The 14,443-nt window shown below is 31.6% G+C and overlaps 1 protein-coding gene across 4 annotated transcripts in view; it reads left to right on the top strand.

The window, feature by feature from the left end:
- LOC134534411 (rho guanine nucleotide exchange factor 18) overlaps positions 1-12,952 on the top strand; it is a 180,689-nt gene extending 167,737 nt beyond the window's left edge. For all 4 annotated transcript variants that reach the window (XM_063372885.1, XM_063372900.1, XM_063372879.1 and 1 more), the window contains one exon: positions 286-12,952. In XM_063372885.1, coding sequence (XP_063228955.1) covers positions 286-666 — 381 coding nt within the window. In that variant the 3' untranslated portion in view covers positions 667-12,952. The remainder of the gene's footprint in view (positions 1-285) is intronic.
- Positions 12,953-14,443: the final 1,491 nt, after the last annotated feature.

Raw genomic sequence — 14,443 nt, 5'->3', positions numbered from 1 at the left:
AAGAATTTAAAGTTGTTTGCAGTTTGTATTTTTGTAATAAAGAGGGAATTTATATAGTTTAAAACTAGTTTATGTTATTTGTAATAATTGTTACTTAATGGGAAAATATTTTTCCCTGGAGTATCGAAAGTGTGGTATCGTCCCACCTCTAATCTCAATGTAATAAAACGGAATAAAGACAGTATTAAAAACTGGCCAACATTGTTAAATGGATTCATAATTCATTGCAATAGCTTACAAATGAGTGCAGAGTGATGTGACCGTGCATGGGTGTGGGCTGCGCAGGTGAGGCAGCAGCTGCCCCTGAAGCTGGCCAACAAGCTGGGAGGATCCGGCTCCGCGCTCCAGCAGATCCTGCCCTTGAAGCTGAGCCAGTCGGCGGCGGCCGCAGACCAGCGCCGAGGCAGCGGCGGCCCCGGGGGCTACCAGCGCCTGGGCTCGGGCAGCTTCAGCCCCCCCGGGCCGGGGGACTGCTCCACCGTGCCGCCCAGCCACGCCCGCACCGGCAGCAGCCCGGCCATGATGCAGAACGTGTCCCCGCCTCCTCTTCCCCCCGGCAACAAGGCGGGCCGCACACACACCTACCCCAGGCTCCCGGAGAGGTTCCGCGTGCAGTCCCCCACCACCCCGCCGCAGCCCTCCGAGGAGGAGGTCATCTTCTTCTGACGCCGGCGCCCCCCGTACACGTTCGTCCGCGCGTGAGATCGTATCCGCAGGTTTTCCGCAGGCCTTATCATGAATTGTTGTGATGTTGTATGTTACGTGTAAGTTGTATAGTGCTAGGTGATTAATTTTTATTTTTATTTGATTCAAGTAAACAGACTGATGAAATGACCATTTTGTATGCTGTACTAAATTGTTTCATATATTATATATATATATTTTTATTTAACTTTGTAAATACTTTATGGGTATTTATTCTTGAAATGTTTTTTCCCTCGTGTAGTGGGTACGTATTCAAAGACTATGTACCATAATATGTCTGATTATTTTAGCAATGTTTGAAATGTATGTTGCAGGGTAGACTCTCAAATGCTGTATTACATGTACATTTTATGTCGTATTCTGTCTTCCTCACTCAGTGCAAAAGTAAAATAGACTTTTTCTCAATCATTGTGACAATATTAGAGTTCTGTTCTCAAATGTTAACTTTGTCCCAGCGATTTCAATGGGTGTTGTTATAATTATTGCTAGGAGTTTTCGAAAGATTCTCCACGTTACGAAATAATTGTTGACTTGTTCACTGAAGGCCTACTGTGAATGTCTTTCCATTTCTGTAGGTATAAAGTATTTTTGTAAAATTTCTAACTATTCTTTGACTGGTGTGTGTAAACTATTGCAATAATTTGTGTATTCGTATAATATTGTATGAATTTTGCCACATACACACGTATACACATGCACCACACACACACACACACACACACACACACTCACACACACAAAACAAAACACAATCATGATTCTTGCTATAGTTGAAATTATTCATTCTTAGTATTTTGTAGGGTGCAGAGAGTCATGTAATGCTTTAACTATGGTATACTCATTGATGTATCAATGAACTGCTTTAGGCAGTTATGCAATAACAAGCAATAACTGCTGTTCTTGTGAGTTTTCGTACCTGATACCTAAACCTAACCCATGCCATCTTGTTTCAGTGTTGTTATTGGTTTAGGAAGTAGCAGTATGATTTATCTGCTTCAATCTGAATTTTCTATGTATTAACTAATAAAGGCGAAAGTTCAAAGACAAAACATTTCTGTACCAACAGGGACCTATTTAATAAGTACGTACCAGCAGGGCCGCAACTAGAGTCTCTGGCACCCGGGGCATGAATGGATTCATGCGCCCCCCCCCCCCCCCCCCCCCCCTCTTTTTTGCACATACCACACCAATAAAGTGGCGGGTCTGGGGGACCTCCCACTGAAAAATGGTGCTATTTAAGCATTTTCCATACCTACATGTAACAGTGTCTGTGCTACTGTACCTTCCATGCAAGAACCCACTATGTCCATAAAGTAGACTAGACTTGTGCATTAAATATGTTGAGACGTTATATTATAATCAGATTAGACATTCCTGGCATGCAAGTTAAAAAACTTTTTACCAGTTACCAGTTGTAGTAGGAATTACAATGCAAGCGATTTCGGCGCCCCCACAGCTTTGCGCCCGCGGCGTATGCCCCGCTTGCCCCCCCCCCCCCCCCCCCTAGTTGCGGCCCTGCGTACCAGTACTTACACATTAACAAAATTCACGTAACTAGGTAGCATACAAGTTACAAGTGAGAGCTACTTCATTTTGTAAAAATATTTTCATAGTTTTAAAAGTTGGTGAATGTGCAAAACATGTTTCACAAATGAGCTGTTATGTTATGTTATGTTAGTGATGGAAGGTTTGCAAGTGATAAAGGAACTAAAAAGTGATGTACTGCATAAAATATAACAGTTATAAAATATTTGTATTATATAATTAACTATATTCTTTTAAATAGGCTTGATTATGCTTACAAAAAGAGACAAGTTTAAAGGGAAAGGATTTTGGGGGGGGGAGGGCTATTGGGATATTCAAAAAAAAAAAATTTTTGAATGCTTGAAAGACATTCCCTGCATAAATAATATTCACGCTGCCAATAGCAAGGAACTGCCCTTCATTTCCTAGCCAAGGAAAGACTATATACACAACTGCTGCTCTGAATTAATTATTAAATAGGATAACTTAGGAATGGGCCAGTCAAATCCTCAAACACCATGCAATCTTTGGCATTCAAAAGATTTTATATGCTAGAGAAAATATATGAGGACTAAAATTTAGAAATTTAAACACTAGTATCTTTGTAGTTGACACAAGGACTACATTATTTATCTCTACAGAAGCTATGAAAGTGATAGATTTAATTCAACCCAATCATTATTTTATTTGGATAGTGGATATGGAAGTAAGTACCCAGTTCTTTTTTTTAGAATTCTTCCGCTTTGAATGAGCTCATACGGCTGTGTTCATTTTCTCTGAAATTTGTCCCTTTTAGATGTATAATTTATCATTTTTATTGATAGTTTTTAGGTAATCTAACATAAATACACTCAGCACTGACTCACTGACTGACTCTGTAACACTATGAATTCTGTACACATGCGTTTACAGTGTAACATTTTCATTGCTCTTTGCTGACCTGTTCATTCTAGCATTGTTGCCGACTCTATGTCGCAAAGATAGTATGCATGGGAGCATAGCATCATGTTTTATGGATTAGTTTGCCATGTTTTAGTAATCTATATCTGTTTAATATAATTCAAGTTTTTTTGCCTCCACTTGCAAAAATGAATCTACCAACCACTGTTGTGTCAATTTTTCAGCACTAATGATAGAACTAAATTGATTGTGAATAGATGTTAAGACAATTTTTGAATTGTAGAATGCTAATGTTGCAAACTTTATTCAATTGAGCACCTTCATACGAATTGTTCATAAAATCCACAACAAGGAAGATTATTGAATGACCAGAGACAATTAACACACAACGTAGTTTTTCAAAAGGTTTTTCATTAAAAACATTTTTTTTTATCATTCCATATATATATATATATATATATATATATATATATATATATATATATATATATATATATATATATATATATATATATCAGAAATTATTTTCATTTGCATAAAATTGAAAGAAGAAATTTTAATAAATATTTTGTCTAAGTAAAACTAAAGTGTTTGTTAATATATTCATCTATTCATCATTTTTCAATAGGTGCCTTAGGCACCTTACAATTAACTAGTTGTTAAATATTGCTTGTAAATTGTAGATTTCACTTGTAACTTGTAGACTTGTAATGTTTATGCAATAGACCTCAGTTAGACATTTGTCATTGCTGCTAAATCTTGCTAACTTATACGACTTTGTGTATTGTATTCTGATTTTCAAGAAGCATAGACATGACCCGTATTTATGAAAATGTTTTGATAGTTTATTTATTTATTTATTTTTTTAACTTTTCTTTTGATTTTTTTTTCTCTGGTTTTATGTGAATTACGTTTAATTTCAAAAACTTGTGTTTGGTTTGTATTGATTGTAATTTTTTTGAAGTTTTTCCTTCCATTATTGTCCAGCTATTTTTATTTTGGGGGGAGGGGGAAGGTGCGAACTAAATTTCAGAGTTATTTATAAACGTAATTCATTGATAAATAAAAAATAATAATTTTCAGATACTGTAAAATACAAGCTCGACTGTACTAAGGAAGAAAGAAGTGTAGTTCAAACCACTAACCACAAAATATGTCTCTAAAGCCCACCCCACACGATGCCCATTTTCTGCTATAACTTCTGTTATACCCATGGGTATAAAAATTTTCATAAAAATTTGTATAGCAGAACCGCAGAAAGATTTCTTAACTCCATACACACGATACCTAGAATGCTAACAGAAAACCAGCCAACGCAGTTGCCGACCAAAGCAAACATATCAGGGGAGGATAAACCTGTCGTAGTCAACTTATCAAAATACTGAAAAAAAAAACACCTGTTTGTGTTAAAAATTATGTAACTTGCGGAAATATTATTTGATATTTTATCTTATATTTTTCATTTGCAAATAAATAACAAAATTGGTTTAGTATTTAAAAACAAATTAAGAGCAATTTTGGAATTACAAATATATTTTTAAGTTGTAGGTTAATTTCAAAATCTAAAAATATATAAATTTAAATGATACAAGGGACATTGGGTTTACTAAATGTAGTTTATGTACGGTTTAAATTCTAATTTTAATTTAATTATACAGTTAATCAAGCTAATTTCATTGTAATAGTAAAAAAATGCTACCGATTCATATATGTTATATATAAGATTTATTGATTACTTATATATTTAACTACATAATTAGAGGAATTGTAACTAATATTTTTTGTAACCCAGTGAGACAAATAAACACGCACATACCGCGTAATAAATTTAAATCTTCGGTGAAGAAAAACATTTTGCATGTTTTTTTTTTACCCTCACAGGTGTGTCGCTATGAAGTATCAGTTTATTCATTATTAATTTATGGACACTCGTTTCTTAATAAACGTTGGCGTTTTAATTATAAAATTAACTTTTGGTTTAAATTATTTGTGAACATGTGATTTTACTTTACTTTTTTAAAAGTAAAAATAAATCTAGGTACGTAGTACTATGAATAAAATCAATGGACTGAGACACCTAAATGTAGTTAATAATATTATATCATAAATTAATTCTAATAATTTATATTTGCAGAAAGCACAGTATGTACAATTTAATTATCTGTTATTTAAAAAAAAACTAAAAAAAAAAATAGGAATGATGAGGATTCGAACCACATTCAAAAGTCACCTTTCTACCTCTGCCATCGTGCCCTTCGCCACTACGCTACCGCAACTTCTACGGATGTGATAGGAGATAATGGGTAATATAGAGTGCAATGTATTTTCATAACGTATTTTAAAATTTTCGATTACTTCTTTCTGTGGCAATTTCAGCTTAACAAATATATTCCATAGTAGTTTTACTATTATAAAGTTTCATTTGGCATACCATTACATTTGTTACGTCCCTTAATGTTGACAATACAGACTATATACGGGGTTATATTGCAACACGTGGGTCCGCCATCTTGACGGCTCCAGCTCGTGGGTATAGCAGAAAAATAGAACACGTTCTATTACGGTTTTGGCTAAGACTTCTGTTATGAAAACTTTTATACCCAGAGCCAGACCCCTTGGAAGGGTGCTGAAATGTTACCCACACGGGAGCAGGCGCGCTAGCATAAAAATTACATGAAAACTGCTAAGGAAATGGGTGTCGTGTGGGGCAGGCTTAAGAGTTTGTCCAAATACAAATTATTTTTAATTTTAAATGTTTTTACTAACAAAATTTTAAATGTTACTAATTAAAATTTTACAAAGCCAATTTCATGCTAATTGTATGGTGTTACATTCCCATTGTGTGATGTATTTATTTTTAGACATTCCCAGAGTTGAATATTTCTTAAAGTTATATGAATGTTTCTTTAAACGTAGACTAAAGTAGAAGTATCTAGTTTGACTATTGATAAGTAAGTTTATTTCTTTAATACTTTGATGATTCTATCAAATACAGTATGTTAATCAAGGATTAAACATTTTTTGATTATTGATGCAATAATCTCTGATATTCCAATTCCAAATTTAATTAAGAACTGGAAAGTATGGTTACATAAATAAGATAGGAAACTTTTTTTTAACTAAAACAAATTGTTTCACTGAGAGGTACTTTAACCAACAGCAAAGAAATGTGTACACAAATGTATTCAATACAGATTAAATGTTCTTAATTAAAATAAGTATTGATATATGTTATATAAATTTAATTAAAACAAAATATAATTGTATCTATACCTTACAGGAATAGTTTCACAATCATGTTTTTTTTATTTTTTGCTTCAGTTATTGTTAAATGAACGGGAATATTTCAGGACTCTGGTTCATAATACATTGACAGTAATTATCTTGTAATAAATTGACTGCAATATAAATACACTAAAAAATCTTGTAAGGCAAGGACATAAGAAACGAGTTTTGCATTTTGCATCCAGTAGATTTTTTTGTGTGTATGGGTTTGCGCAAAGATATTGGACAAGTCTTATACAATAATACAATAATACAATGACAGCAAATGAAATATACATACAAATAAACATTTCTTCTTATTGTACGTGATCTGAATCCTCCACTGGCAAGTATAACAGATAAAAAAATATATAAAAATTCACCGAACACTGTTTACGATTGTATATTTAATATTTGTATTTTTTTATTGATTATAAGTTTATTAAACAAGTATTCATTGACAGAATGTGTGATTTTGCAACAGTACGAACAGCTTGAAGTGAGTTTCAATACATGTTCCAAATTTTACTCTGCACAATTTTTTATTATACTTTTAAGTTTTAATATTTTGTGACTGTGATATAGAATGATTGATTTTTAAATAGTGCCCATTAGAATATTCGCATCATTTCATTTTTTGAAGTGAAAAATAGTGTGAGTGCAATTTATGGTAAAATGAAAAGAAAACAAAAAGGTTGATTTTAAGCATATTTTTTTTATTTCACAAATATTTTTTGCAAAATTTTGAAAATGACTCTGTCCAATTACAGGACCCGTATATATACATACAATTGATTTATTCATTGTATTTGCAAGTTATCTGATTTTATTTGCAACATTTTTTTTTTCAACAGTATTTTTGTACTTTTTTTAATGTATTTAAATTAGTAACACTTATTTTGTAACAAAATAGCATTTAATTGAATTATCCAAGTTCTTGATTCTAGGATGTTGAAGGATTGTAGTTACTTTTCTGCCTTTTTTTTTGTACTTTTTGCCTTATGGGAGTGGCCTTTCTTCAGTGATGTTTTTCGAATGAAACATTCTATAACTGTGAAACATTCTTTAACTGTTTCTGTGATTTTTCCATGTTTTTCCTAAAGTCTTTTTCTAGTTTTAGACAGATAAAGCTTTTAAGTTATTGACCAATTTTCTGTGGTCATCTTTTATTGGTTATTGCTGCTTTCTGGATTGTATGGAATACACGCTATAAGCCAAAACTTAAATATATATATATATATATACTAGATAATATACTGGGGTATGAGTATGGCATGCTTAAGTGAAAATTTTTGTGTTTGAGTAGTGATGGTTTATCAGAAGTAGTTTCCAAAAACAATAAGGATGTTGAAATGAGTCTAGCAACGTAGCAAAGAGGATTCACATTTTATGCATCTAGTACTGTATTGGTTGATGTGATAATGAAGATTGAAGATTTTTTTTTTTATTTAAACCATTTATTTGACAGATACTGGAGTAGTCAGAAATATAACTTGATAAAATTAAAATTGTAGCAGTTTATCTAGATGTCAACTATGGTAAAATAAAATAAGAATTTAGGAGGCAAAGTCGTAGTCGATTCGACTTGCAAAGCTGTCAACAACTCTTCGCCTTTTTTTATGAGTTCTACAACAGGTGATAAGAGTTTTGCTGTAAAGTGTTTGAGGATGAATAATTGCTCATTCACTCGTAAATTTTAGTGCTCATATTCATACTTATATTTGGTTCGTTGTTAAATGTATACTATTCAATTCCTACTAATAGATTTCTTTCAGTCATAATATGTCAAAATATTTAAGTTCTTACCTCAAGGAGTGTCATCTAGAATGGGTTGCCATGTTTTTAAGTTAGATTTTTTGTTTGTGGTTGTTTCCAGTAGTAGTTTCCAAGTATTTAGCTAAAATGAAATGCTTTATAGCATAGTTTTGTTTGTAGTTGTGAGCATGTTTATGTTGTGTTTGAATTATTGTTTGCAAACCTTTATACTTAAGATAAAGTTTGGTTTTGAAACTTAAGTTTGTTCAATTGGGCTTCTCTTTCTCCTCCTCGGAAGTTATGACAGTCAAAAGCAAAATGAGTTCGGTCATAAATAGTTGCTAACCTTTTGATGTCAAATGATGCTTTAGTCACATACTATCCTGCAAAAAAATACATACGGCAAATATAGAATATATCTTTAGAATCAGGAAATTATTTTCAATATACTCATATTTCTATATCCATTTTTAAATACGATTCTATTAGGCATGTGCAAATAATGCTTTTATCATTATCAATATTTTCATATATAATATTGAAATATTGAATGTGATGAAGTAAGTAAATATAATTGAAATAATTGATTAAAAATTTAAAACTAACTGCCATATACTAATAAAATTAACTCCTCGCTTTTGAATTGAAATGTATGAGAGTTTATTTAAAAGAAGGCTTTTAATATGACAGTATAGCAATAAACTAACTGTAACTTGTATTGTAAAGTGAAATTAATGCCTACCTGTGGTGGAGTGTTTTTAAATCAATGTAAAGCAAAGCTAAGGAGGAGCACATAATTAAAAATAGCCTAAACTTGTACTATTAAACCATCCCATTTTTAAATTTATTATCTCATCACCAGAAAATTTAATAATAATTAATAATACATTGTGCAAAACATGTGTTGAGGTATGCATATGACCAAACTTTTTTCCAGTTATTACAAAGCATGATCATTCACTAGTACTTCAATTCTGCCAAAAATAAATCATGATCCTGGCGAGTTAAAAATTCTTTCTTCAAAGTTTAATTATTAAGTTAGTCTTAATATATAAATGAGTCATGTTTCGTTACTACAAGAAACCATTTCACAGCTGTGGACGTAGGTAACATTGTGCCAATTGTTGTAAATGCAACAGTAGAGAATGTGATGTTTTCAACCCTTCAATTAATAATAAAAAGCTACAACTATAACAAAAAATTATATACTCTTGTAATAGATCGCAAATATTTGTATACTAATAAATTGGTGTTTTAAGAGTTGAACCACATGATTTGCATTCTGCAGTTTTGTTCTGGGAGTAAAATACTTCAATATGATGGTCTTACAACCGTCATCCATCATCTAAACAAAACACAAGAGTCATATATACTAAATTAAAATCAAAATTTGTATTTTTCTAAGAACTATAGCTAGGAACAAATTTGCATATCCATGGTAAAAATAAATTAAATATGAATTGATATACTTCCCGGAGTCTGTGTTTCAACTTGTGTAACCCAATAACTTTATTTGGTATGTTTGTCAACGCACCAGCAAATTATGCATTTTCAGAAGTCATTATTAGTTCGACTGCAAATGATTTTGAAGTTAATATTCACAATTGCGTAATATTTGTTATAACTATTATAAGATTTAACGGTAAATAATTCTTGAAAACATGGATTTTCTTTAGTGAGCTTCCTACTAAAAGATAAGGTTGGGTGCCGTCATTTATCAGTGGGAAATAAACGGGGGAAAAGAGGGGGGGGGGGGGGGGGGACTGGCAGATAAGTGAACTATTTAAACCCGACAAAGTCTAGTTAGAAGACAATTTTCCCTCCACAACACTCTCTCATACAAAAGAGCATCAAGGGAGGGGACCTGTGTTGCCTGCAAGCATTTTGAACCTCACAGATAAAACCATCCACTTCATGCTGCTTGCAGTAAATAAAAAGGCTAGTAGGTAGACAAAGGTATAAAAAAAGAGAAGCTGGATTGAACGAACCACTTGTTCTTTAAAATGTGGCTGTCTATTTACAGGTTTATTTAAGCAACTTTTCAGTATTGTTTACAAGACATGCGTATAAATGTGCAGTCAGTAGGGACAGGATTATGTGGTGAATTGCGATAAAACCTAAATAACACTGAAAAGCATGTCACACCATATAACACCGAAGTTCAAGTTACTACACCACAAAGCACTGAAATGCAATTAGTCATGAAATTAATCTGCATTTTCAATCAAAACTTCACTCTAATGACAAATATCTAATCTTTTAAAAATTAGTTGAATGAAAGTAATTTATTTAGCATGATGTTTGTACCACAGTTTGATAAAAAAAAAAAGATTGGAAAGGTTTATACTCTTTTTAATCTTACAACCGTTATTAGTTATTAAACTTTACATTATGAAGTTTGAACATTTTTCAGTCACAAAAATATTTAATAGATTTATTTTATTTATTCTGAAAAGTTGGCCATTCTTATTACAAATCATTATGTTGAAAAAGTGCATCACGTATCCGTCAAAATAACCCTGTTTTGGAAACAGATTTCATAAAAAATTATCAATATCACCAAAATCTTCTGTTTCAAAAATTAAATTGTTTTGAAAATTAAACCATAAAATCTTGTCTCTAGCATTCACTCATGTTTCTTTTTATTTTTGATATCATATTTTTATAGTAAGATTTATTCTAGTTCAATAAACTCTTTTCTTGACTTCATATTTTAAATTGAAGGTTTAAATATTTAATTTTCATTGGGGTTTAAAAAAAATTTTTATGAATTATGCATGCCTTGTTAATCATAATTTCTTTATATTTATTTAATATAAGAAAATATATATTTACCATTTTAGTATATAGTGATTTTTATTATTCTGATAAGATAGTGATTACTAGAAAGATAGTAAAATTTGTTTCTTATCAGTGAGTACATCACTGGATAATTAAGTCAGTAAATGACAGTGTCTGCACTGAATTTGTTTATAAAATTAATGTAATATTGTATTAATTTGTTAATATTCATTCCAAAAAATTAAATAGGATTTAATAAATTTTACTTTGTGCCTTTAATTGAAGTTATAAAAATTTTATACTATAGAAAGTAACTTTCAAATGCAACTTGCATCGAAAATGTTAGATCTTTATTACTTGTACATTCTTAACTCATCTGAGCTCTTATGGTAGAAAACGAGTTATATATTGATTGTAAATCTGGTTTTTGTATAGCTTTAGTTTGGATGCTCATGTAAATCATTTCCTTAGATAACGAGGATTGTTTTCTTCGGAGTGTGTAGGTTTATGTTAGCGGATCAGTAATGATCCTTTGCATACGATGTGCACAGATGAAATACAACTGTGGAGGTTTTGGTGTACGTGTTAAAAATTTAAATTTTAAAAAGTTGATTTAGACCTAGTATCAGCATTTTTGAAGTTAGGTACAGTGGTGGTAATTTTTGCAAAACAACATTGTCAAGTAGTTGTGTTGTAAAGTGTTTTGCCAGCATGTGTGTCATTACACACTTGCATAAAGTAACTTACTGACTTATGAAAGGAAAAAGTTTTTTTATCTATTACTTAACTCATATTTTCTGCAAGTGGAGTTTGTACATTACTTAAGTATAATATACGAAATTGCAGTGTTTTGATGCGGTACTTATATTTATTATAATGCTACTAGATTAAATTTTTAAAAATAAAGAAATTAAATTTTATAATTTACAGTTTTGTATGTGTGAATAATGTTATTGAGTCTTCACTACTAAATAATAATAAAAAAACAATTCCCTTGCAATGACTTCAGACTAAAATACATTTAATACAGTGTAAAATCTCTGTTTAGTATCTTTGATTTCTACATTTGGTTGTTTGTTCCAACACCATTATAATGATAACTAAATAGTACTCAGTAAGCAAAGAAAAATATTGCATGTGCATGTGTCGTAGAAGTGCGTGATTCATAGTTTACAGGCAGAACTGAAATGCCAATGGGTAATGAGGAACTCGGTCGGGTGTACAAAACAAGTAAGCAGTCGCAACTGTGATAAGCCTGTCAAATAAACTTCAGCAAGCTGGCAGGCATGCCACTGTATACACACAGATTTGTGGTAGCAATTGCTTCCCAGCTGTTGTTGGCTTCAGGGTACCAGCAAACAATCTTCCTAACTGCAGGTTTTATTTATGTCATCGTGTCTTTAACAAGTTAGGGAGTTTCTATATTTTTTTGAACTGTTTCAAGTCATTGCATTTTAATTTTTTTAATTTGTTTTATTCATAAAAGAGGGGGGAGGGAGAGTAAATCTATATTTTTTGGTTTTTGTGTATTCATTTGACAGAACATTAAATATGTAGTTTTATTCTTTTATTTTATCAAAAATAATTATATATTTGTAAAAATTCATTATACTCTAATAAGCCTGAATGTGGAACAATAAACCTTATAGGCTGAGTACTTCATTAAAGTTTATTAAATACAAATTTACTTGTTTGGCAAAATTTTTAATTTGGCTAATATTCAAACACATTTCACAACATTTTATATTGGTCATTATTTAATGCTATTTAAATTAGAGTAATATGATATGTACTGTCAATTCATGCACCAAAACCTTCCATTCTTCACATTTTCAAAAAACTGGGCAACTGCAACCTTATGTCATTTTTAGATTGTTTTCAATATTTATTTTAACTGTGTAGTTGTACTTTGGAGCATTCTGTGTAACAGTTTTTATCTTGTAATAAAAATGTGATCCTCATTTTGTGTATTAAAACAACTGAAGAACATAATTGTGTGAATAAAATACAGAATTTTTAAATATATGGTTGTTTTTTTTAGCATAATATAATTTTTTTATATTTTACACATCTGTAAGAAAATCCAACTTATCCATTTATTTGTATTTTTTATGTTACATATTTTGGAGAATTCAGTTCAGTTGCAATTTTTTATTATTTAACCGTTACATTATATTTCAGTTTTGGTTTGTAACATTTGTGTGCCTGAAAATCAATCTACCTTTAATGGAAAACTAAACTTATGTCAAGTATTTAATTTAAAACAAAAAAAAATTTGAATTAGGGTTAGTGAATGACAGAGACCTGAAAAAAAATTTTTGGTAAGGTTGGAAGTTCCAAGGTTTTTGAACAGGCCAAGAACACTTTCCAATGGGCTTGATGCCACCTGGCGAGACTTGTTGGCGGCCATTGGCTTTCTCTTCCTGTTTCAAGGAATTGTTAGATACAATGCCAACTGAGATTGGATTCCACATATCTGCAGAGCCCTGTGTGAGTTTGTCATTTAATATTTAGTTTGTTAAATTATTGATGTCATTAAAAGTTCCTACATTGTCATCCTTTGTAAAACCATTGGACTGTACTTTACTGAGCCAGAAAGCTTTTCATTCTTGAAAATACTTACGTAAATAACAGTTCCACAAGTTATGGCTAAAAAATGATTGCAAATTGTTTTGCTAAAGGACATTTAAAAAATTCTCATGAGTAGGTAAATCTTAAAATTTTGGAATTTTTAACTTTATCTGTTAGTAGCTAGTGTTGGTTCCTTTCAATATTGTCAGAATATTTTTCTGCGGGTGACTGCAACATACTTTTTGAACATGTGTAAACATTCTATCAAAATGAATTTATTTCTAAAATATTGCACATGCCTGGGTTTGTGGCAGAAGTCACTGCATTGCATACACCCAGCTGTTCGTAAGCAGCTAGCCAAGAGTTCGTAATTAAAATTTTCACCGGACTTATTTTTTATTGCATAATGGTTAGCTGTGTACGCAAGGGCGAGGGAGATTTATCATTCCCACCCTCGAAATCTTATAAAAAATCCATCATTCTCACCAACACATGGAAGAATTTGAAAGCAAACAGTGGGTAAAATGGTTAAATTACCTCCTCCTCCCCCCTTGCAAGCACAAATGTAATTCTGTGTGTGCTCCTGATTGGTAATAGTCACTTTGTAAGAGTAATTTTTTTTTTTTTTTTTTTTTGTTTTTCCAATTTGGATAAGGCATACAACATACAACCTAATACATCTTGGTAAATATCTGGAAAGAAAAAAAATTCCAATATATCCTACCAGGCCATCAAGAGAAACTTAAGGGCCCAAGGGCGAATAGTTTGTCAGCCTCCTCTCCATTACTTAATGTGCAATTTTTCAAACCCCACAATGAAAAATATTTCCATAACTTGTAAGGTTTCTAATGAATTCTATTAGCAAGAGACATGTAATTTTATGCAAATATCTGGGAAAACTGATGCATTAAAAACAATCTGGAGACTCAGCTGGGTTCCTGGG

This window comes from Bacillus rossius, chromosome 1 (assembly GCF_032445375.1).
Source record: "Bacillus rossius redtenbacheri isolate Brsri chromosome 1, Brsri_v3, whole genome shotgun sequence".
Classification (NCBI taxonomy): Eukaryota; Metazoa; Arthropoda; class Insecta; order Phasmatodea; family Bacillidae; genus Bacillus; species Bacillus rossius.
The sequence above is the reverse complement of the archived record's forward strand: the minus strand, read 5'-3'. Positions and strand labels throughout refer to the sequence as shown.